The sequence below is a fragment of the Phoxinus phoxinus genome, assembly GCF_949152265.1.
Source record: "Phoxinus phoxinus genome assembly, chromosome: 1".
In the NCBI taxonomy this organism is placed as follows: domain Eukaryota; kingdom Metazoa; phylum Chordata; class Actinopteri; order Cypriniformes; family Leuciscidae; genus Phoxinus; species Phoxinus phoxinus.
Window position 1 is genome coordinate 37956165 of NC_136876.1, and position 23229 is coordinate 37979393.

Here is a 23229-nt window from a genome sequence, read left to right on the forward strand (position 1 = left end):
GTAAAACGAAGTTATTTTTAGAAATAAATTAAATTTGATATTCATGACACAGTTAAATACAACCATGAATGTAATAGTTGATCTGTAAGTATTCTATAACAAGTTGCAAAATGTAAACACCTACACCACAAATACTAAATATTTTGTTTTTTAACAACTTCAGCATGTCATCTATGGACATTTGTTCTATTTTTTTAAAAGAAATTAGTCAAAAATGCCTTGATGTTATATATATATGTATATCATACTAGCTCTCCTCCATTATTTTCATGAACCATGTAAACAAACAAAGTATCTATTTTTATTTCTTTTAAAATGCAATGTTTTACCATATGACATATTTTGTTTTACCGTATGACATAGTACAAGTTCAATGTTTCATAGCATTTTTAATGTAATAAATTGATGTAGGCCAATTCAAAATGATTTCAAAGAAACACAAGGCATCTCAAGTGAACCTTTTATTAACAGTAGAATATATTTACCAACACATGAATATTTCTTTTAGTCAACTCAACTCTCTTTCAGTACAAGGAACACATAGGACGTGCTATATGTAATACATGACAATATCATTCAGATTTACAACAGTGAGATAACTTGTGAAAAAATCTGTTTTTAACATTTAGTTTAAAAAGAACAGTAAGTGTTCATGGGAGTTTGCCCAACCAATCCACATGTGCTTTGTGGATTTGGAGAAGGCATTTGACTGTGTCCCTCGAGGCGGCCTTTGGAGGGTGCTCCGGGAGTATGGGGTCCGGGGTCCTTTGCTAAGGGCTGTCCGGTCCCTGTACGACCGGAGCAGGAGCTTGGTTCGCATTGCCGGCAGTAAGTCAGACTTCATCCCGGTGCATGTTCGACTCCGGCAGGGCTGCCCTTTGTCGCCGGTTCTGTTCATAATTTTTATGGACAGAGTTTCTAGGCGCAGCCAGGGGCCGGAGGGTGTGGGGTTCGGGGACCACACGATTTCGTCTCTGCTCTTTGCGGATGATGTTGTCGTGTTGGCCCCTTCAGACCAGGACCCCCAGCATGCACTGGGACGGTGTGCAGCTGAGTGTGAAGCGGCTGGGATGAGAATCAGCACCTCCAAATCTGAGGCCATGTTCCTCAGTCGGAAAAAGGTGGCTTGCCCACTTCAGGTTGGTGGAGAGTTCCTGCCTCAAGTGGAGGAGTTCAAGTATCTTGGGGTCTTGTTCACGTGTGAGGGAAGGATGGAACGGGAGATTGACAGACGGATCGGTGCAGCTTCCGCAGTAATGCGGTCGGTGTACTGGTCTGTCGTGGTGAAGAAAGACCTGAGCCGCAAGGCGAAGCTCTCGATTTACCGGTCAATCTACGTTACTCTCACCTATGGTCATGAGCTTTGGGTCATGACCGAAAGGACAAGATCCCGGATACAGGCGGCCGAAATGAGCTTTCTCCGCAGGGTGGCTGGGCGATCCCTTAGAGATCGGGTGAGGAGCTCGGTCACTCGGGAGGAGCTCAGAGTAGAGCCACTGCTCCTCCACATCGAGAGGGGTCAGCTGAGGTGGCTCGGGCATCTGTTCCGGGAAGGTGTTCCGGGCGCGTCCCACCGGGAGGAGACCCCGGGGAAGACCTAGGACACGCTGGAGAGACTATGTCATCATATACTCTCACAGTTATACCTTTCCCTCCTCTTGGCTAGGTTCTCCTCTCTAGATGCAGGATCTGCCCTTAGCTTTGCACGGAAATGTGCACCCCTCTCCTTACTAGAAAGAGACATCTGTAATAATGTGAAAAAATGCTTAAAATAGGCAGAAATATATTATATATGTTAATATTAATTCATACTAGTTGTACAAACTATATATGTGATATAACAATTAAGAAATAACTAAATAATTCAGTTAAATGCTCTGTGTCATATGGTATAACAACATGTCATACGGTAAAATCGTTTGTCTGTATGACATTTTTTGTTTGCCCTTATGACAGTTTCATGCTTTGTCATTTATAACAGGCAGTTGCTTGGCCACCTCCTTCCACCTTTACCATTAACCTTGACTTTTAAACTTTATAGTTCACCTGTAAATCAATATTTTTTAAAATTTTAAATGAATTAAACCCTTTTTTGACGTTTGACCATATGACACCCAAATCTGTGACACATGGTAACACTTGGAAAAGGTGAAATTACCTCAAATGTAGGAGCAAAATCTTAAACTTACCTTCAACTTGGCTGGTCTTCAGGGGGTCCTCTGAGTGATGTCATCCAATGTCACATGACTTAAGTCATTAATATTCAGTTCCAAAATGGCTTCTAAACTTTGTTTTACCGTATGACATAGGGAAAATGTGTCTTTGCGGAACAATTTGTTTTAGATACTAATGACATTTCTTAAAGGTCTATCTTACTGATACTTTAATATGCTTTTCTTAAGACTTGAAAAAATATGCCAAATGAAATTTTTTATCATTTTTAAACATTTTTAATAATTTTAAATGCAATTGTCTTAAATAACTTTAAGTGAATTCCGTTTGACCGTATGACATTTGACTACATTAATAGTCTAAAAGTTACCTATTTTTGAAATTTTCACACAATTATGAACAGTGAGGAGGACAAATGATGTGAGATTAATACATATATATAATTTTAAACCTATTGTATATAAATATATAATATTTATTGCTCCTGGAAGTGCAAATCAGTGCGGCACGTCACTGACCCAGATATTGGTGTGTGATATCTGAGTTTTAATTATTTGACTACAAATCTCACCTCATCATTCCTCCCAGTGATTATTTCCAGGCTAAACTGAGATGTCCCCAAGCTGGCTTCTTAAAACTGACTACTGGTAAATATTTTAAAAGAGCCAAAAACAGATCGCCAAGATGAGATCCGGATCCCCTCAAAGAGCCATTTTTTGCCATTACCGCCACCTCGCATCTTGCGGCTAACGGTTCACTGACGTACAGAAGTGGGTTGACACACCCATATTATCCATGATGGAGCAAGACGTGGCGGCAGATTTGAAGGATGGAGAAACAACTAATGTTAATTACCCATGGCCTTATTTGTCCAAGTTCATATTTGTTGCAATTTTGCACTTTTGACAAACAGTCTGATATATTTAAGTGTAGTGTGTAATAAAACAATATTCTTTGAAATCATAATTGTATTGCATTGTTTTAAACACTAAATATTTTACTTAAAACATTCCTCAGACACTTATTCAGTTATTTATAATATACGTTGTTCAAAAAAATCAAAAGTAGTTTCAATGTAGCTAGCTACTTTTTGATAGTAACTTGTAGTGTAGCTAACTACTTTTCCAAAAGGGTAGCTTGACTGTAGTTTAACTACTTTAACTTACGAGTAGCTTGTAGCTTGTCAAACTACAGTTTCAGAGTAGCTTCCCCAACACTGTATATGTATGCATATTGTTGGGTTCTTTGCGTGTACGCATGTTGAAACACAGGCAACAAATAAAGTGTCCTAATAAAGTAAATGGGGATAATAAAGTAATCATCATCATTATCTTAGGAAATAAAATAATATGCATATTCCAGAGCAGTGCTAAATCTTACATAATATCAAAGAAATTAACTTAACACCATTATTATTATTTTATATTTACACAAAATACATGTACAGAGCAGTTTAATCAGTATGGTATTAACAGATAAAATATTGATCCTGATATCAGGGAAAATCATGTAGACTTATGGCAGCATTAGAAAGTTTATTTGTATTCATGTTCAATATAAGCAATATGTTACCTACTTAATATCTCTTCAAAATGGACATTACAAATAAGTAGCCACACATGTAATACATAAATGTAAATCAAGGCTGAAGGTTACAGCTTTAAAGATGAACCGCACAGCTATGGGAAAAAGCTGTAGCAACACTTGCTTTGTTTTTTTTAAAGGCACATAAACCTCTGTGCATAATGCTACAAGACATGGCATATCTGCATGTTTGAGGAGAACAATGAGATTTAATGCTTCTTGTGACTTGTTCATTTAGCTGTTCTTTCCTTTCTTAGAAATACAAGGTCCAGCTGTGAGGAAATACGACCTGTCAAATATTCACAAAGCCAAGTGATTAAATAACATTTGAACTGACACATGAAAGAAACGCCTTCACATGTTGAAGTATTTAAAGATCATATTACAATAGTTATAAAGCAAAGAAAGAGGTAAACAGAGTCCAGCATGGCTTTTTTTAGTCCTTAAAGTTTTAAAGAGCATAAATAGCTAAACAAGCAAGCACATTTAAAGCACTGTTAGACCGCACAATATTTTTGTCATTAAACTGACAAGTCAACCATTTTTAACATTATTTGATCACTTTAAATATTACATTTGGAATCATGAATATATATATATATTCTGAGATGCTTTTCTGACTGTTTGTCTTCAGTCAGCACACAAAAAAATAAGTTCAGGACATTTAAGTACTTACTAAAAACATTTCAACTGCAGTTATATTTCTGTATTATTTACTAGTGAGTTTAATACGATCATTTATCGAGTAAACACTTTTATGTTTAGTCATACAGATATCCTGAAGTGAGTTTTACTGAAATGTGCTTTGTCTATTAACCATAACAAGCTGCTGTATGTAAATAGTTTTATAATATGGTCCAGAAGCACTGAGATGGCGTTCTTCTCCCTCAACCTCCTTAGCTACTCTCTTAAATATAAAGGTTCCAAAGGGGGGTTTGCAGCGATGTAATAGAAGAACGAACCATTTTTGTTTTCTCAAAGAATCTTACTTTTTTTTTTTTTTTTTTTTACGTGAAGAACATTTTAAAAACCTAAAGAACCTTTTGTGCAATGGAAAGATTTCTGGATGTTAGGGTGTGTTCACACTTGCAGTTCAGTTCTCTTGGTTCGTTTGGTCTGGACCAAAAACAACAACAACTTAAAAAACATTTGGTCATGGTCCACTTAGCATTCACATTGGCATTTTAACACAAAACCTAAACATACCCCACCTAAAGGCATAGGGATACGTTCAAAACCTGATTGGTCGACTTTTATTGCATTTATTTTGCGACGGATCTTACTGAATCTCCAAACCAATGTGTACTAGGCTAAATGCGCTCGTTGTATGTGTGTAGCCTACACATGATGGTATTTTGACCAGCTGAAAACTCGTGAAGAGTTTATAAAATGAGTAAAGGAGTCAGAACAGTGGCAGGAATTGCTCCGTCACACACACAAATGAAGATCGGCTGTGAGGAAACGCTTTCTGATCCTGTACCGAACTATGATGGGCAACACCGTGACTATGATGAGGATAAAAACAGGTATGCTTGATCGGTCCTTTTTAGGGTCGCATCACACGACATGTCCCGTTTTGGGTTCGTTTACACGTGTTTGGTCAGTGTCGCGCTCATTTAGAAGTAATTTAGAAGTGGACCAAGACCCATCTTTTCAGGGGTCTTGTTTCTACTTGTTTGATCCGCACCAGGATTCAGATGTCAGCGTTCACACTTATTCAAATGAACCGCATTAACAGAGCAATCGCACATGACTTTGTTTTAATCAAACCAAACATGCCAAGTGTGAACACACCCTTGAAGGTTCTTAAATGGAACCTTAGATGCCAATAAAGAACCTTTATTTTTAAGAGTGTATTCCCAAATCAGCAGGAATTACACCTGTAACCAATATATATATACCAAGGAAAATTATCATCATTTATTCACCCTCATGTCATTCTAACCAAGTATTATGTCTTTTGCCAAGAAAAGATGGATGGTGAAACTCCAAAAGTTTGATAAGTAGTTCATGGAGGATTTTTTTTAAGGGAATATTGTTAGATGGTTTAGAGTTTGGTCTCTTTATCACACAAATCATATGGCTTCAGAAGACTTACATATAGTATAGAAGTCATACAGACTACTTGATATGACATTTCAAGTATCATTTATTAATGATATTTTATTTAACATTGGAGCTTATGAAGTAGTACAAATCACCATCCCCTTTCAAGTTACGGATAAGAGAAGCTTGGACATTCTGCCCAACTTCTCCTTACGGAATTATGTTAGAAAGTAAGGCATAATACATGCAATAACGTGAGGGCGATCACTTTGGTGCGAATTAAGAGCCTTAAAAATCAAGCACAATGAAAAATGACAGATCACCAGAACAAAAGTCATCAGGCCTCAGCCAGTTATGTTCAAAAACAAAAGGGCTGAATCTCATTTAAAGTTGGATACTGGAATGGGACTGCATCAAACTTCAATGTGGGAACATAATGTCGGGCTGTACATAGACTGCAGAGGAGATGGGCCTGTGTGGTTAAAAATCCAGGTCTTCATTGTCCATGTGAAAATGGCTTGAGGGACCGAGGAGCGGCTGGCTGGAGCAGCAGGTACTCTGAGTGTTCAGACTTTCAGTTGAGCCAGACAGTCCTACACAAACGACAGACACTGCAGTTAAAAAAAAGAAAGAAAAGTACTCTACACCAGTGGTTCCCAACCCTGATCCTGGAGTACTGAACACCAACAATGCACATTGTGGATGTCTCTCTTACCTGACACACCAATCTGAGGTCTTGGGAGTCTTTACTAATGAGCTGTTGGTTTGAATCAGGTGTGTTTGATTAGAGAGACATCTAAAGGTACGTTTACACGTCAAAATAAATACGGACCCGCAAAAATGACTAAAAACGCTGTATTATGCCAACAGGCCAGTAGTTGGCGATGTCACTTTGTAAAGAAACACTACGCACGTATAGATTGAACACGCATGCGCTTAACGTCAGCGTTTTCACAAATTCACGCTTTTGCAGTTTAAACGGAGACAATAACGGTGTCGTTTTCAAAAACTTGCACTTTGCACTTTTTCAGGCCCTAAAAACGCTGCTGTCGTGTAAATGAACGGCCAAAAGGCATAAGAAGTTTCCGTTTTTAGTTGAAAATGGTGTCTTGTAAAACAGCCCCTAAAATCTGCTGTGCTGGTGTACTCCGGGACCAGGGTTGGGAACCACTGTTCTTCACTAATATCTAAACATAAAATAACATTTAACATGCCAAAGTTTGATACAAATTTTAATTGTAATGAGCAACAATTTGATTATCAATTAAACCAGTAAAACTGAGAAACTTTTTGTGCCGCATAGGTTTGCATGGCACTGAGAACAAGAACATGAAGGAACGGCTGAGAGAAGAACACAGAAGCCTACATACCAGTTACTCTTCCATACCAATAGAGCAGGAATCAGGACCTAGAGCTGCCCAGAGCAAGACCACGAGAGCAGACGGGAAGGCAGGGGAAGAAAGTCGAGGAATAAATGGCACAAAGATTAGATAAGCTGAATGACTGAGAGCCAGAAATAGAGCGTTTGTCGACTCGCAAAAGAGTAAGACCGAACAGTGTTGTTCGATGAGTGCACGCACACTCGAAGGCTATAGCGTTTCTGTGAACCACACACTCAAGTCCAGATGCACTCACCAGAGAGGGACAGGTCTCCAGGTGGGTCACTATCCGTTTTGGTAAAGCTGCTGTGCTCGCTGCTACAGTCATTCATGGCCTCTTCCTCCAAATTCAGCCCATCCTCTGCATAGATTCACAAATAACAAAAATAAAAGCTCTAATTGCACAAAAGATTCTTTCATTGTTAGTAAAAATGTCTGTCTATGATAATACATGTTCGCCCACTTGTTTTCAAAATATTTGTAATATATATGCAGCCCTTCAAAAATGTGGGGTCAAAATGTACAATAAGAGAGCAAAATGTAATAACTTGCTCTTCCTCTGACACTATCCTGCCTTTCGGTTTCAATTAACTGACTTTAAAACTGCTGTAATGTTGAGGGGGAAACATGCAGACTGAATCTTTTTTTATTGCTTCAAAATATGTAGCCACAGTGGCAAACAACATGACTTGGTGCATCTGAACATGCCCCTATCATGAGTCCCAACAGGTTCAATACTTTCAACTAGTGCGGTCAATAGATTTAAATCTATAAATAAAAAAATTATATGTTATTAATCTCTCAAATTAATTCCAATGAATCACATTTTCATCAATATTTACTGGGGAAAAAAAACTACATTATTGTGATATAAAGTCCTACATAATATAATAAACATGAGGCAATAAAGCATTTGTATGATTTCCAGTCAGACAGTGATACGAGTGGAGTTACTCACCATCTTCAGGAGACAGTGAATCGGGGGCGTCCTCACCAGCCGTACCCTGAGAATACAAAGACAGTGCAGAACATCAGAATCTCATACCCATCATCAGGCAGGCCGTGTAGAAGATGTTATGAAGATGACCTCAGTGGGGGCGGGACTGCTGGACAGCAGCATGTGAGCTTGTGCATCAGACATCTCAGACAGTTTTTCTTCATCCTCCTCCTGAATGGGTGATGACGGAGAGCGTAGAGTGCTGCAAACACACAAACTGTCAAAACTATTGATGTGCACAGGTAACACGGCAACTACTATTAGTACAAATAATATTTGCCATTTGTACCTTAGGGTAGGGAACCATGAAACATCTTTCGCATTTCTCACCTAAACGCATTACTGAATGCACTGGGTGGCGCTGTGGATACGTGAAGCTGGTGTGATTTAAGAACGGAAATGTTTATAACATTATTGGTATATTTGGTTCTGGCTAGTCAAGTGTCATGCATCCCACTGGATGAGGATCTGTTTTTATGGTGGAAAGTAGTAGCTCATGTTCTCCAAAAATTTGGACACTTACCAGAGCGGTGTCTGTGTCTCTGTAATCTTTGTGCCATCAGAGCACACTGTCTCCACTGCAGACTAATATATATATATATACATATATATATATATATACATACATACCGGTGTATATATATATATATATATATATATATATATATATATATATAAACACACATATATATCCACCGATAGCAAACCACAACCATCCAGAAAAGACTATTACAATTTCCGTTTCATGCCAACTTTAATATAGTGTTGTAAATAGTTGATATTTAGTGGTAATATACAGACGTGCTCAAGTTTATTGGTACCCTTACAGCTCATTGAAATACTGCTTCATTCCTCCTGAAAAGTAATGAAAATAAAAGCTATTTTATCATGTACACTTGCATGCTTTTGGTATGTCATAGAATAAAGCAAAGAAGCTGTGAACAGAGATGAATTATTGCTTATTCTACAAAGATATTCTAAAATGACCTGGAAACATTAGTTGGTACCCCTTAGAAAAGATAACAAATAATTGGATTATAGTGAAATTTCAAACTAATTTGTTTCTTTAATTAGTATCACACGTCTCCAATCTTGTAATCAGTCATTTATCCTATTTAGATGGAGAAAAGTAGTCTGTGCTGTTTGGTATAATTGTGTGCACCACACTGAACATGGACCAGAGAAAGCACAGGAGAGAGTTGTCTGAGGAGATCAGAAAGAAAATTATGGACAAGCATGGTAAAGGTAAAGGCTACAAGACCATCTCCAAGCAGCTTGATGTTCCTGTGACAACATTTGCAAATATTATTAAAAAGTTCAAGGTCACTGGGCGCGGCCGCAAGAGGAAAATCGACCCAAGATTGAAAAGAAGGATAGTGTGGATGGTAGAAAAAAACCCAAGGATAACTGCCAAAGAGATCCAAGCTGAACTCCAAAGTGAAGGTATGCCAGTTTCTGATCGCACCATCCGTCGCTTTTTGAGTGAAAGTGCGCTCCATGGAAGAAGACCCAGGAGGACTCCACTTTTGAAAGAAAAACTTAAAAAAGCCAGACTGGAATTTGCTAAAATGCATATTGACACACCACAATCCTTCTGGGAGAATGTCCTTTGGACAGATGAGTCAAAACTGGAGCTTTTTGGCAAGTCACATCAGCTCTATGTTCACAGTCGAAAAATTTAAGCTTTCAAAGAAAAGAACACCATACCTACAGTGAAACATGGAGGAGGCTCGGTTATGTTTTGGAGCTGCTTTGCTGCGTCTGGCACAGGGTGCCTTGAATCTGTGCAGGGCACAATGAAATCTCAAGGCATTCTGGAGCGAAACGTACTGCCCAGTGTCAGAAAGCTCGGTCACCGTTGCAGGACATGGGTCCTCTCCAACAGGATAATGACCCAAAACAAACAGCCATAAGCACCCAAGAATGGATAAGAATAAAACATAGGACTTTTCTGAAGTGGCATTCTATGAGTCCTGATCTGAATTAGGGATGCTCATATTGACCGTTTAACCGAAAGTAAAAATTTTGACCGATTAATACTATTAGTTAAACGGTTTAAAAGTAAAAAAATAAATATATATTTTTAGTTTTTTTTGTTGTTGTTTGTTTGCTGCATGGTTAAAAAAATAGTATATAGCCTATATTTGTTAACTCACGCCTCATGGGGTGTGTCGGCACGCGCAACCACACGTGCCTAAAGACATATTTCGCTGAGCAAGCAAAATGAAGCAAGCGAAAAGTAGCCGCCTACTGTGTGGGACCATTTCGACAGAAAGGGCGACAAAGTTACTTGCAAAATATGCTACGCGGTATTAAATTAAAACAGTAGTGCAAGTACAATGTAATAGGCTATCACTTGCGAAGCAAACATCCACAAGGAAATGAAAGGCGCTTTCCGAAGTTGGCCACTCTAGCGATACGTTATCTCTGTATTCCCAGGACATCTGTGCCATCGGAGACCCCAATTAACCCCACATCATGTGAGGTAGCCCTGCTATTTTTATTTGACGAAAAAATGTAGTCTGATGGGAAAAAAAAAAACTTTTTTTAAAAGCTTCAACCTGATTCAGTGTTTTCTTCTTGTCATCTTAATTAGTTCATTATTTAAGTTAAAAAAATATATTTAGTGTAGGCCTATTTTAGTTGTTTTATATATATTATTGCATTCAGTTTTTCTCTGTTGTCACTGTCAGAAATGCTGCAGGTGCGTGATCATTTGATATGGATCCAGGTTCTGTTGTTGATCTGTTCTGCATGCTGCTGTTTGCACGTTAAAATAAACCCGTGATTATTTTTTTTTTGTATTTTTAACGGGTCACAGACACTCGTTAATTTAATTTTTATTTAATGCCAATTCAATATTATAATCTTATCAGTTAACGGTTAATAATCGGATAACGAGCGGCGGTTGTCGGTCGGGAAAATTAACCGAAATGAGCATCCCTAATCTGAATCCTATCGAACATCTATGGAAAGAGCTGAAGACAGCTGGAGCAGTTTGCTCAGGAAGAGTGGGCCAACCTACCTGTGAACAGGTGCAGAAGTCTCATTGAGAGCTACTGAAAACGTTTTGATTGCAACGATTGCCTCTAAAGGTTGTGCAACAAAATATTAGGTTAGCGGTCCCATCATTTTTGTCCATGCCATTTTTATTTGTTTTATTATTTACAATATTATGTGGAATAAAAAAAATCAAAAGCAAAGTCAGATTTCTATTAAATATGGAATAAACAATGATAGATGCCAATTACTTTGGTCAGTTTCAAATTATTTCAAAGAAAACTGTGCATTCTTCGTTTTCTGTGGAGGGGTACCAACAAATTTGAGCACGTCTGTAGTGATTTTTCTGTCTATCAATATCAGCTCTCTCTGTTTAAATGAGAGCTGTCAGTTAGTATTGCCCTACTAAGTTTATTTTGCACATTAATTCTCACAATAAGTAAGAAATGTACTAGTTAAAAGTAACAAAGCAACAGGGTGTATAGAAAAGGGCAAACGGAGTCATTATAATGTATGGAAAAGAGAAGCTCATGACCTCTCGCTGTGACACACAGACCGGCCAAAACAGGAAGTTCCACTCGACTGGCCATTAGCCAGCCATTATTACACTGTCAGGAGTGGTAGTGATTTCTTATGAGCAGCATCAATTTTAAATGTCTCACCTGAGATGAGCCAAAAGCATTATTTTATTTTTGAAAGCAATGTTAAAGATGCCATGAAATAGTTTGACAAGTGCTGTTTTCTTTCCTGTGTTAATGCGTTTCCTGTTTCGGAATAAAACAGGAAATTTGGACATCAACAGCGAAGGGATGTTCTCTTTCTAAAAGAACATTTGATTAGGCTAAAATCTTTGAAAATGCGCATTTGTAAGTGTAGTGAATCTTGACTTGGATATTCACATGACAATATACACTACTATTCAAAGTTTTTTTTTTTTTTTTTACTAATACCTTTATTCCGCAAGGGCACATTAAATTGATCAAGGCTTTTACATTAATTTAATGTAAGATTAGATTTAAATTGTACATTTATTAAAACATATACATACACACATTTATATATATACATATATTTTTCTCTATATTTCTACTGCTGTATATATCACATTATTTAAATTCTTTCTTCTGCACTGGCAGCTCCAAGACAAAGTCCTTGTGTGCGTAAACATACTTGGCAAACAAAAGCTCATTCTGATTTCCATTTCAAACAAATGCTGTTCTTTTTAACTTTATAAAGACTCATGGGGAAAGAATATGAAGAAGCACAACTGTTTTCAACATTGATAATAATAGGAAATGTTTCATGAACAGCAAATCAAATTTGAATGATTTATGAAGGATCATGTGACACTGAAGACTGGAGTAATGATGCTGAAAATTCAGCTTTGATCACAGGAATAAATTAAATTTGAACATATATTAAAATAGAAAACAGTTATTTTAAATTTGTGATAACATTTCACAATATTACTGGTTTTACTGTATTTTTGAACAAATTAATGCTGCCTTGGTGAATATTTTGAACTCTCGTGTACAGATCCACACAAAGAGAAATAAATAGTATTTTAAGTTGTAGTCTAGCGTGTTGTTAGATCCAATTGTTTGCATCCAAAAACAAAGCCTGATATAAGCCACAGATGCAGCGGGTCGGATTTACCTGTCTGGTGACTTGCTGAGTTTGCTCTTCTGTCCGCCACTATCTCCAGAGTGGTCAGGTGAACTGAGCTGCCGGCTCTCTCCACTCAGGCTCCCAGAGAAGTTGATCTCGTCATACAGAGGCGCAGACGGAATGCCGGGGGACACGCCACCAAGACCGTTCAAAGCCTCCAGCAGGGAGATGGGCTCATAGCCAGGGGGAACGGAGTCTGAGCTCTGAGAGATGGGACGAAACAATGAGAATGAGAAAGTGACACATTGTTGTCTTGTAAAGAGACTATACAGATACATATGTGACATACTGAGTGCTCATCGTGGTCCATGCTCTGCGCCAGCACTGGGCTGAATGAAACAGGAGAAAGCGCTCCAGGCTTCTTTCTTACAGCTCGGATCTGAAGAAGAGCTCGAAACGCTGGAAAGACAAAAAAGCTACTTCAGAGTCTCAAAATATATGAAAATGTACTTCTATGCAGGCTTTCTGGGCTGTTACTCAAATGATACATAACTGCACTGTAGAAAATTAACTTAAAGGTTATGGTTGCCTTAAGAATTTGAGTTCATTGAAAACATTTTTTTAGTTAATAATACAAAGAAAGATATTTTGTTCTCTATCTTTCTTTGCATTAAAAGGGGACCTCACCGGTGGCTAAATGAGCTTTTCAAAAACACTAAAAAGAAATGCAGATTTTTTTAAAATTCGGTGCTGACTAGAGAAAACAGAGAAAAAAGACAGCCGTCCTCCTTTTACCAAATAGGCAGGGAAACTTCAACACCCATAATGCACTGAGAATGTTGCCATCAAAGGCCACTCGCACCAGTCTGCTAAGAATACGCTTGACCAGAGTCAAATCCCACCTTGCTTTAGTAGGAATTACTCCTTACCAAACTTTTAGTTGTAATGGTGTCGATTTGTATTGTTCCCTGGTGCAAGAATTCAAAGAGTAAACGTTCAGCGGGAGTGAAGTACTTTCGGTTTCCAGGGAAGGATCCAGCATGTTTGTAGGCAGCGACTAAAGGCTGCAAAGAATCGCAAATACGGAGCGGACGCTTCCAAAACGGAACATTCCAAAAACCTCTGTAGTCAACATTTCAAACTGGATGACTACGCCAAACAGAGGGGAAAAAACGGAAAGAAACTGCCATTCTGACAGTTCCAGCCAATACCCCAAAGCAAAACGCTGTTACCATAGTGTTCCATGTTTACCATAATGCTGTTAAAAAAGTAGACAAAGTATGATACAGTTTTAAGTGATATTACAATACCCTTACAATAACTGTTCTGTTGTCTGTCTGTGGGTTGGGATACAAAAATGCGGTATAATCTGTAGTTTTCCCGAAAGCCCTGGAGCTGTTAAAAGTCCGGCAGACATTTGCTGCCAAATAAACGCAAATTTCTTAGTCCAGGTGACACGGAGAACAAGTAAACATTGAGCATTTATATCCTACCTATATTGTACCAATACAAAGTGTGTTGAAAATCGGTCAAGTGACAATTTAACTCAATTTTTTTGTTTTAATGAACTCAAAATTTGAAAGCAACCAGGTAACTACTTTAAGTTAAACCAACAAACGGATTTTTACAGTGTGTGGGACAGTTAACACCAGTTACATACGTAGTCGGCAGATCGGGCAATTGTTGGCCTGGTAGCGTAGAGTATCAGCGCAGGAGTTACACAGACACAAGTGCCTACAGGGCAAAATCAGAGTGTCCCGCAAATCCGACAGACACACCACGCACTCATTGCTGTTGTCACTGTTTTCTTCATCAGATGGCTGGGGAGAAAATCATAATGAGATTTTTCAATAATAATAATAATAATACAGACATATATTAATATAAAGAAAATGTAATGAACAGTAACAATCATCTTTTCACCTTTGTCTCTTGATTGTTCTTGTTCTCAATTCCATAAATCTCCTGCAACAAGTAACTAACGCGATCCACCTGTAGTGTAAAGGTAAGTATTTAGAAAAAAACATTATAAACATTACTATCCATAGGACAAAGTGTACATTTTTAGGACTCACTATTTGTTTCTGCTTCAAAGGTTTCACTGAGAAACTGCCATCAACATGCTGTAATTTAAAAAAAAAAACGTCAGAAATACACAACTACTACAAACAACCTCTTTAGAAATTATGAATATAATATGACATTAAATTCAGCTCACTCTTTCGAATGCTGCCAGCAGTACATGTGCATGTCCCAAACAATCTGAAATAGACAATTACCATTAAAAATGCACATTCATTACAGCACTAAACAGACACACTGGTCTTCACATATCTTCTATGTTCAACTTTTTTGGACTCAACCAGCCACAAGTATCAGCAGTGTAGAGTCAAAGAAATTTGGATATTAAAGCAGCACTAGGTTACTTTTCTTTTTTTTGCTCTCAGGGTCCCCCTACAGTTGGGAAACAGTATTGTCCTCTACTACTGTCGTAAACCCTGTCACGCACGTGCATTTGTTGACAACCATGATAGCCCTGAACACTGCAGGAGGAGTTCACATGCAGGTGTTCTGCTTGCGTCGCGTGTGAAATGTCTTCATCTCAGGTACAGTGGCATATATTTCAGCATGTCATGATATGAATATAATTTCATGGGTTTTATTTTTTTTTCAAACGACAAATGATCGCGATGCTCACGTTTACAAGCCACGTCATTATAGTAGCCTAGTCTATTGGTTACCGTTTTACTGAATCTATATGATACTTCAATGCAATGTTTGAGTGGTAGATAATAACCATATATCGTCAATATTATAATATCAAGCTACCATAGATGAATCTGCAAATTTTACAAATCGATTTGCATTATAGCTTGAGGCAAGACAAATAAACAAATATCACAGACATGTTAGGTATCCTAAAATATTATTCTGTACATCTTATATATTTACTTGCAAGAATGTAGCCTCTACCAAACTTGTACACGCCATTTAGACATAGGCTTTCATTTGATATTTGAAAGTCCGCATCGGTCGAGCATAGGGTTGCCACCTTTGATTTGTGAAAAAACGGGACACAGATTATTATTATTTTTGGGGGTCTGAGTCTGAGTTGTAGGTTGTAAATAGTATTTTCTTTGACACTGGTGGCTCATCCGACTTTGTTGTGTTATCCTCCTCGTTCGTCTCTCTCCCCATTTCACACAATAGATGTAAATAGACAGTTTTTAAAAAGCTAGCTAGCAACTAAACTCACACTGTATCATCTTGGATGTGTGTTGATGCGCGCGCGCGACCGACCAACCGACAGCACAGGCAGTTGCTAGGCGATACGTTGAGCTTCCAATCAAATAAAAGTAAACGCCTGGCATTGGCCAATCCACTGTTTTACCCGTTTTTTTTTACCATGGTTTTTACCCGTTTACGGACACAGGATTGGATGTACTGTAGACAACTATGAAGAAAACACAGTAACAGTAGACGGAAACGGTTTAATTTGAAACCAGGAAATTCTACTTTAGAAGTACATTTTCACAAAAAAACGTCCCGTGTCCCGGGAAAGAATATGAATTTTCTGGGACTGTCGCTCAAAAAAGAGAATAATCCCTGGAAAATCGGGACGGGTGGCATCGGGCACCCCTCCTCCCTCCTCCTCCTCCTTCAGCTCACACCAGCGAGGAAACGCTGGCCCAATGTTGATCCTCGTTCTGCCTTTAATACGATCACTTTCTCGTTTCCTCTTGTTGCTTTCCTCCGACAAAACCTTTGCTTTCTTGCTTTTCTGTCTGCTTCGGCCATGACTATAACATTTGGCAAACAAACGCTAGTTTGGCTCGCACGTCCGATTTTAAGGAAGTGGGGGTGGTGGCGGAAGTGACGTATATGCCGTAAAGCAGTCGAAATTTGTAGTTCTCTTTGTTCGCCGGTTACTACCCGAAACCCGCAGTTTAAAAGTACGATTAAAAATGCTACAGACCCCGTCGGGCTATGGCAGACGTGTCATTCAACCTATTGTAAGTCGATGTACCATCACAAGAGACTTGGAAATATATTATTAAGGTTGAAAAGTAACCTAGTGCTGCTTTAAGAGCAAATCCTTGAATCTTTTACACTCTTCAACTATAAAGAAGTCATGACAACATACCATCTCCTTCATCAACCACAGCCTGAATCACCATGGGAAAAACACCTCTGTCCAAATCAAAGTTGAGCTAAAAAATAAAAATAAAAAAAGAAGAAGAAGAGAAAAGTCAGGTCAAATACTTTACATTCAGGTCAGTCACTTTCATTTTATTGGATTTGCATGATCTTGTTCTTCATTGCGTGCAAACCAATAATGCAAAGAGTTCAAATCAATATCTTAGAGGCCAGTACGGACCATCAGAGGAGATTGATTGACAGCCCTAAACTAGACTGATGGTACTTACATCTTCTTCCTTCCATTCAGATAAATCAATCTTGAAGGCTGGCAGGGTAAACTGCTGGCTAACCCCTCTTTTGTAATATACAGTTTCAGAGACCAACGCAGGGGTTTTGGGGCTGTATCTTAAGAACAAATATATACTGTTAGTGCACAAATATACCAACAAAATACTTCCTATAACGCCATTTCAGAGAGTTCAAATTATAATACGGTAATTACATCATTTATAGAAGTTGTTTCACATTTAAATGCATTTTCTCTGTAGATCAATTAGCTCAAATGACTGATTGTTGACTGTAATTACTTATTTTTTGGATATACATAGCTTTAAAAAAAAATTATTTCAAAATAAAACAAAGACAAGTGTACAAAGGAATTACACTAAAGCCGCTCAACAACCATTATTTAAAGGGTTAGTTCACCCAAAAATAAAAATTCTGTCATAATTTACTCTCCCTCCAAACCCATAAGACTTCAGTTCATCTTCAGACTACAAATGAAGATATTTGTAATGAAATATGAGAGATTTCTGTCCCTCCATTGAAAGTCTATTCACGCAAATCTTCATAAAAAGATCATATAAATCAAGCATGTAGAGTTAAGCTTCTGTTTACGATATTTGAGTGCTCTATGTGTGTTCTCTGATCTAGGTTTATATGTTAATAACAGCGTAAATTAAATCTGTTCATCATATAAAATGAATTTGTCTCTTCAGAAGACTTGGATTAAACTGCTCAATCCATGTGGATTTATGTTATGATCTCTTTATGGACGTTTTCAACCATCACAGTTTTGGGTGAATAGACTTTCAATGGAGGAACAGAAATTTCATTAAAATTATCTTCATTTGTGTTTCAAAGATTAACTAAAGTCTTATGGGTTTGGAATGACATGAGGGTGAGAAATTAATGAACTGTCGATTTAACACACAAATACTTATAAATAATATGAAGTTTAATATTGTATAATTACCTGAACACTGATAATAAACTGTAATGGCATTTTTTAAGAAACTATATCAAAGAATGGTTGCGAATATACGGTTTACTTAATACGAGAACACTGATTTATATGGATAATGGGAATTCACCCTCTCTATTTTCTAAATGCATGTTATAGATCTAATTGTAAGCAATACATCCATGCATTTGTGTCTTTTTTTAATAAAAGATTTTGACCTTGTAATGTTCAATCAAACATTAATCGGTTGTTTCCGACTTCTCTCTGGTGACGTATGCAGGACTTCTCCAATCATTTAGTCCGATAAACTCTCGTTCATCTGCCTCCACTTTTGCAAGCAACAGCCAATCGGATATACAGTACGTCACAATACATAAGAAAAGATCTGTCACTACCTCTGTTTTATCGCGACTTTAAACATTTGTAACTGTACAACGGAAGTCCTTACATTGCCATCCCGTTGGAAAACTCCTCAAAAGCCTGGCAGTAGATGGTGATGGCCACTCGTGCATCCGAGTCAAAGGTGAACTCCACTCCATATAAGGACCTTGGTTTCACTCCTTCATCAGTAGGAGAATCAGTATCATCTTTATACCTGCAATCACACAAATTTACATAAACAATCAAGCACGTAAATCAACAACAGAATAAAAGTCACTACATGCAGCACTAACTGAGATAACTTGTTCTCAGGTGATCAATGATTTGGTCATTCCTATTCCTGAATCAGTACCTGACCAATCGTAATGAGTCTTTTCTGATGTTGACAAGACTTCTCAAAGTCTTGACTGGCTCATGGGGTGCTGGAGTAACATAGGGAAACTGTGGCAGGTACAAAAAAAAAAAAAAAAAAACAGAGAGAAATCATATTTTATTAATATATTTATAAGATGCTACAACTAAAAGAGATCAGAAGCACTGCACAACATTCAATATTCAGCTAACAGATGTTCTGTTGGATTGCTTTTCCTGTACCTGCACTGGGCGGTTACCAAGAAAGTTGAGATCCATGTTCTCCCCGAAAAGGTAACCCTCTGGATGAGGGGTGTCAAACTTCTCTCCTCCCATGAAAAAGTGGCTGGCAAAATAGTTTCCTTATGAAAAGGAAAATAGTAATTAGCCAATCTGACACCTCGAACTAAACAGAAGAACACCATAAATCAAGGCATCCATTGTAAATTTGGAGAGTACGATTTTTGACCAAATAATTTAAATGGTTTGTTGACCGTAATGATTTGGCTAACTTATCAGATGAATATTTAAGAAAATCCGCTTATTTGAGCTCAAGATATCAATTCATCAGAGATAAGTGCTTTGCTTACAAAACATGAGCAGATAAATGCCACCTTGTATCACCCTTAACTTACCTGATTTTGGAGGATATCTGTAGGCAGAATTAGCCTGGATGTCGATGTCCTCAACACCAGCGATTCTTCGACTAAGAATTGAACCCATTTCTCCAACAACACAGCCCGATCGGAACAAATAGGCAGTTGTTAAGGTGTGCACAACAATAACACGGCTGTTAAAGTCAGCTAACCAGCTAGCCGCGTAATAACAGCAACCGCTCCGAACCGACCGAAGAGTTTAATTTAACATGACACGAGTTTGATCGACATTTCTTTTCTTCTGAGTCGGTTCAGATGTGTCTCGTACAGTCGTGTTATGTGATTTGATGTTCAGTCAGTTGGATCAGTCGTCTTGACACTTGGCTAACTGACTAGCAAGACAGCGCCTGGCTAATTAGTTCGCCTCACGAACGGATACCCAATAAAACAAGATGTGAACGGGTAACGTTACATCAACAAACAAAGGTAAATTATGATAGGCAAGGAAAAATGAATAGCCTCGAAATAATAGCAGCTTCTTCGTGAAAATACAACACAAGGAAATCCGATTCCGAAATCGTTGTTGGGAGGCGATCCCGCGAGGGTTGTAGCGTATCGCCACGTGATTGGCTGAACTCGTCACGAGAAAGGAATGCTTGTCCAATCACAAGCTTCGCTGATCACGAGAAGTCTGTTGTTTTCTATATGGGGAGGCTGCAGACCTGGGGTCCGTTCTTCGTACGTCGGTAACTCACTTAGCTGGATTTGATTGTTGGCGATTTGGCATGATCTTGGATTGTTTGGTTCTTCGACGCTCATCCTGGACTTGCTGTCATAGCAACAGGTGCGCAATCTTAAACCTGCTCGCGAGCAGGCTTATTTCATGTTAACAGGATTAGAGCGGAGGTGATCCGGGAAGTCCTTTAGCGCAGCGCGATAGCGTCTACTTTTAGAGAGATATAGTTTTTCTCGTGACTCGTGAGTGTCATTTGTATCATTAATTTGTTGGAACAACACATTTAATGTCGGAGTCGGGCTTTAACAACAGCACAAACTGTGTGCATTTCCCTGAGATTCTTTGCGAGTGATACGGTGAACTTGGAGAAAAGTGCTGCCTGTCGTGCCATTCACAAAGTTTACCTCGCGCTCAAGCTTTTTTTTTAGGGTTTTTTATGGTTTTTCCAGACCCAAGGTTGTAAAGCAGATAATTTTTTTTTTTTGCCAATGCAGGTACATTATATTTTTTAATGAAGATCATGCAATCATGACTTAACCAATAAGTATGATTTACAGTAGCCTTTGTGTCAGGGTTCACCAACGTGATTGGTGCCAGAGACTGTACACACGTTCCCATCAAGGCCTCAATGAAGAGGATTTTGTGAACAGTGTGAATGTGCAGGTAAGTTACTATTACAATTCTAAATATATCATATTAGTAATATTATTATATTAAATTAAAAAAAAAGGAATGGAATCAAAAAGTATGCAGTTGACTGACTAAAATGTCTTGGCGGTGTGTGACACTATACCATATCAGTCACATTGTCACATGTAGCACATTATTTGAACATGGAAACGGAAAATATAAATATCAAGCACACTGTATTACATAGACTACACGTATTCTGAGCCTAACATAACTATATTTTATTCATTATGTAGGTGATTACAACATTACAGCCTGGAGACACAGGGGCTATACCTGCAGGCAGTATTTTATGACCCCATTCCCTGACCCACAGCCCGGACAATGGAGCTCTAGCCAGGACAAGGGCACAGTTTTAAATTGACCATGGGCAACTAAAGGGAAAACTTCAGTGTCTGAAAAGTCTGAGGGTTGCACCTGACAGGGACTGTGACATTATTGTTACATGTGCCGTATTACACATCATTACACATCAGAAAGGAGAGGATCCCTGTGGTGGAGGTGCAGCCTGATGATGATCTCCAGCCTGATGATCTCCAGCCTGATGATGACCTCCACCAGTGCACTTGGACGGACCTAGTAGCAGAGCGGCACGGGACAGAATTTTGGGACACCATTTTTAAAATTCACTAAATGTTTAATAAAAGACAAGACAAATATGCTTAGTTCCTTTTTTATTTCAATTATTCTTTGTAAAGAAAAGCCAGTGATCAAGCCATCTTTTGCCTGCAATAAGAGATATTATGCAAGGTCAGCAATAGTACTCTGTGTGTTCTTTTAGAGAGATATTTTTACATTAGCCTACATGCAGTGTTCACTTTCATAAAGTAAAGCAATTCAGGCTTTAGACCAGCCATTTGGATAATAGGCCTACTTAATTTAATGCAGCAACAAATTATTTTACAGTGTACTAAGATAATTAAAAGCTCATTTACCAGTAATGAAGCTGTTGCTGCTACTGGTCCCTGCCGTGGGTCTAAGGAAGAGATGCCCCCCACAATAGGGTCAATTCACATTCAACCCAAGGGCCAGCCCTTCTGTCGGGGAGTAAGTGGGGGTGCAGGACCACCACCTGTTTTTTATTTAAAAAATGTATAGCCTTTTTCTTGGTTGCTGCACATGAACAACACATGCACATCATTTAACGGTGTATTTTTAAAAGAGACCAAGAACAGTATAAGTAGCTTAGTAAAGATTACCATTTTCACTTTTACTTGTTCCAATGTTCTAGTGTGGTGGCTCTGACATTACAATGAACAAAGTAATTATGAAATTAAATTAAAATACAAAAATGTATATAGGCTACTGTAACAAGTGATAGAAACATTTAACATGGTCCCCACTATTGAATTTAATTTGTTTGCTACTATTTGCCAGCCCCATCTCCTGGCTTTTACAGACTTTGATGTGTTCCCTGGCGTTTTCATTAAACATTAAAATTACGCATAAACTTCGACTACTAGCTTTTGCTCTGCTGCGGAGAAAAACTGTGCGTGCTCTTTGGCCACGGTGAGCAGCCAATAGCAGCGTTGCTGATCAATGTTTCTACTATCGATACATATCCCCTTTTAAACCAGCGCATGCACGCGCAATTATCTCAGATAACTCAATCCAGCTATACTAATCATAACCGGCTGGTGTGTTCGAAGAACCCAATTAGCCAGATCATGATTAGGCCGATTATATCATCTTGGATGTCTCGTTTGATCTCGGATGTTTTAAGCAACGTACGAAGAACGGACCCATGGAGCCGGTAGATATAGGACCCAAACAGTTTTACGCCCCTGGCAGTTTTACGCCCCTGTTGTTCCTGATGCGTCCAGTAGGGAGATATACTGCGAAATAACATCATTAAATCGACGCTTACACATTAATAACCCGTCCATAGACTTGACAATTTTGTGTTTTTTGTTCATTTAAATATAAACGCTACAGTGTAGATCTGCACGGATTAAAATAGAAAAATAGATGCAGATATTCAGTCGGTGTTCACTCTCTTCACTCAGCCTACAGAAGACTTTTGTTTTTGTGAATTGAAAAATTAAAAATACACATAGTTGGATCAACTACGTGTTATGACAGTAATGATATGACCTACTGCAGTTATAGGCCTATTCACCGTATGTTTTTATATGGAGACTAAGTGAAATATGTTGTTGTGAATTTATATAAAGTTACATTTAGATATTAACCATATTTAGACCATTAGACATACAGTACCGTGTAATCATCCTCGATTTAATATCTGCTGTACTATTCTCTATTGGTCGTCATACAGCTACAAAACAGTGTCCTACATACGTGGT

The 23229-nt window shown here is 38.2% G+C and overlaps 1 protein-coding gene and 1 long non-coding RNA gene across 5 annotated transcripts; one reads left to right on the forward strand and one right to left on the reverse strand.

Moving 5' to 3' along the window:
* Nucleotides 1-3689: 3689 nt before the first annotated feature.
* On the reverse strand, nucleotides 3690-20199 carry mgrn1b (mahogunin, ring finger 1b). Of its 4 annotated transcripts, none has more exons than XM_079610564.1 (17): nucleotides 19537-20172; nucleotides 19145-19263; nucleotides 18903-18991; nucleotides 18618-18764; nucleotides 17214-17331; nucleotides 16931-16997; nucleotides 15005-15048; nucleotides 14862-14909; nucleotides 14710-14778; nucleotides 14447-14606; nucleotides 13136-13245; nucleotides 12835-13049; nucleotides 8269-8380; nucleotides 8140-8185; nucleotides 7438-7542; nucleotides 7173-7216; nucleotides 3692-6395 (listed from the first exon to the last, which is right to left on the reverse strand). In XM_079610564.1, the coding sequence occupies exons 1-16, from the start codon at nucleotides 19622-19624 to the stop codon at nucleotides 7176-7178; spliced, it is 1578 nt and encodes a 525-aa protein (XP_079466690.1). In that variant the 5' UTR covers nucleotides 19625-20172; the 3' UTR covers nucleotides 3692-6395; nucleotides 7173-7175. The 4 variants fall into 4 exon arrangements, with proteins under 4 accessions (XP_079466688.1, XP_079466687.1, XP_079466690.1 ...); XM_079610563.1 differs by having other exon boundaries at nucleotides 4766-6395; nucleotides 8269-8395; nucleotides 19537-20106; XM_079610562.1 differs by lacking the exon at nucleotides 7173-7216 and having other exon boundaries at nucleotides 3690-6395; nucleotides 19537-20199.
* A 10-nt stretch (nucleotides 20200-20209) lies between these two features.
* On the forward strand, nucleotides 20210-21562 carry LOC306997510. Its single transcript, XR_013797377.1, has 3 exons — nucleotides 20210-20727; nucleotides 20806-20896; nucleotides 21160-21562. It is a non-coding gene; the product is annotated as an uncharacterized lncRNA (long non-coding RNA).
* Nucleotides 21563-23229: the final 1667 nt, after the last annotated feature.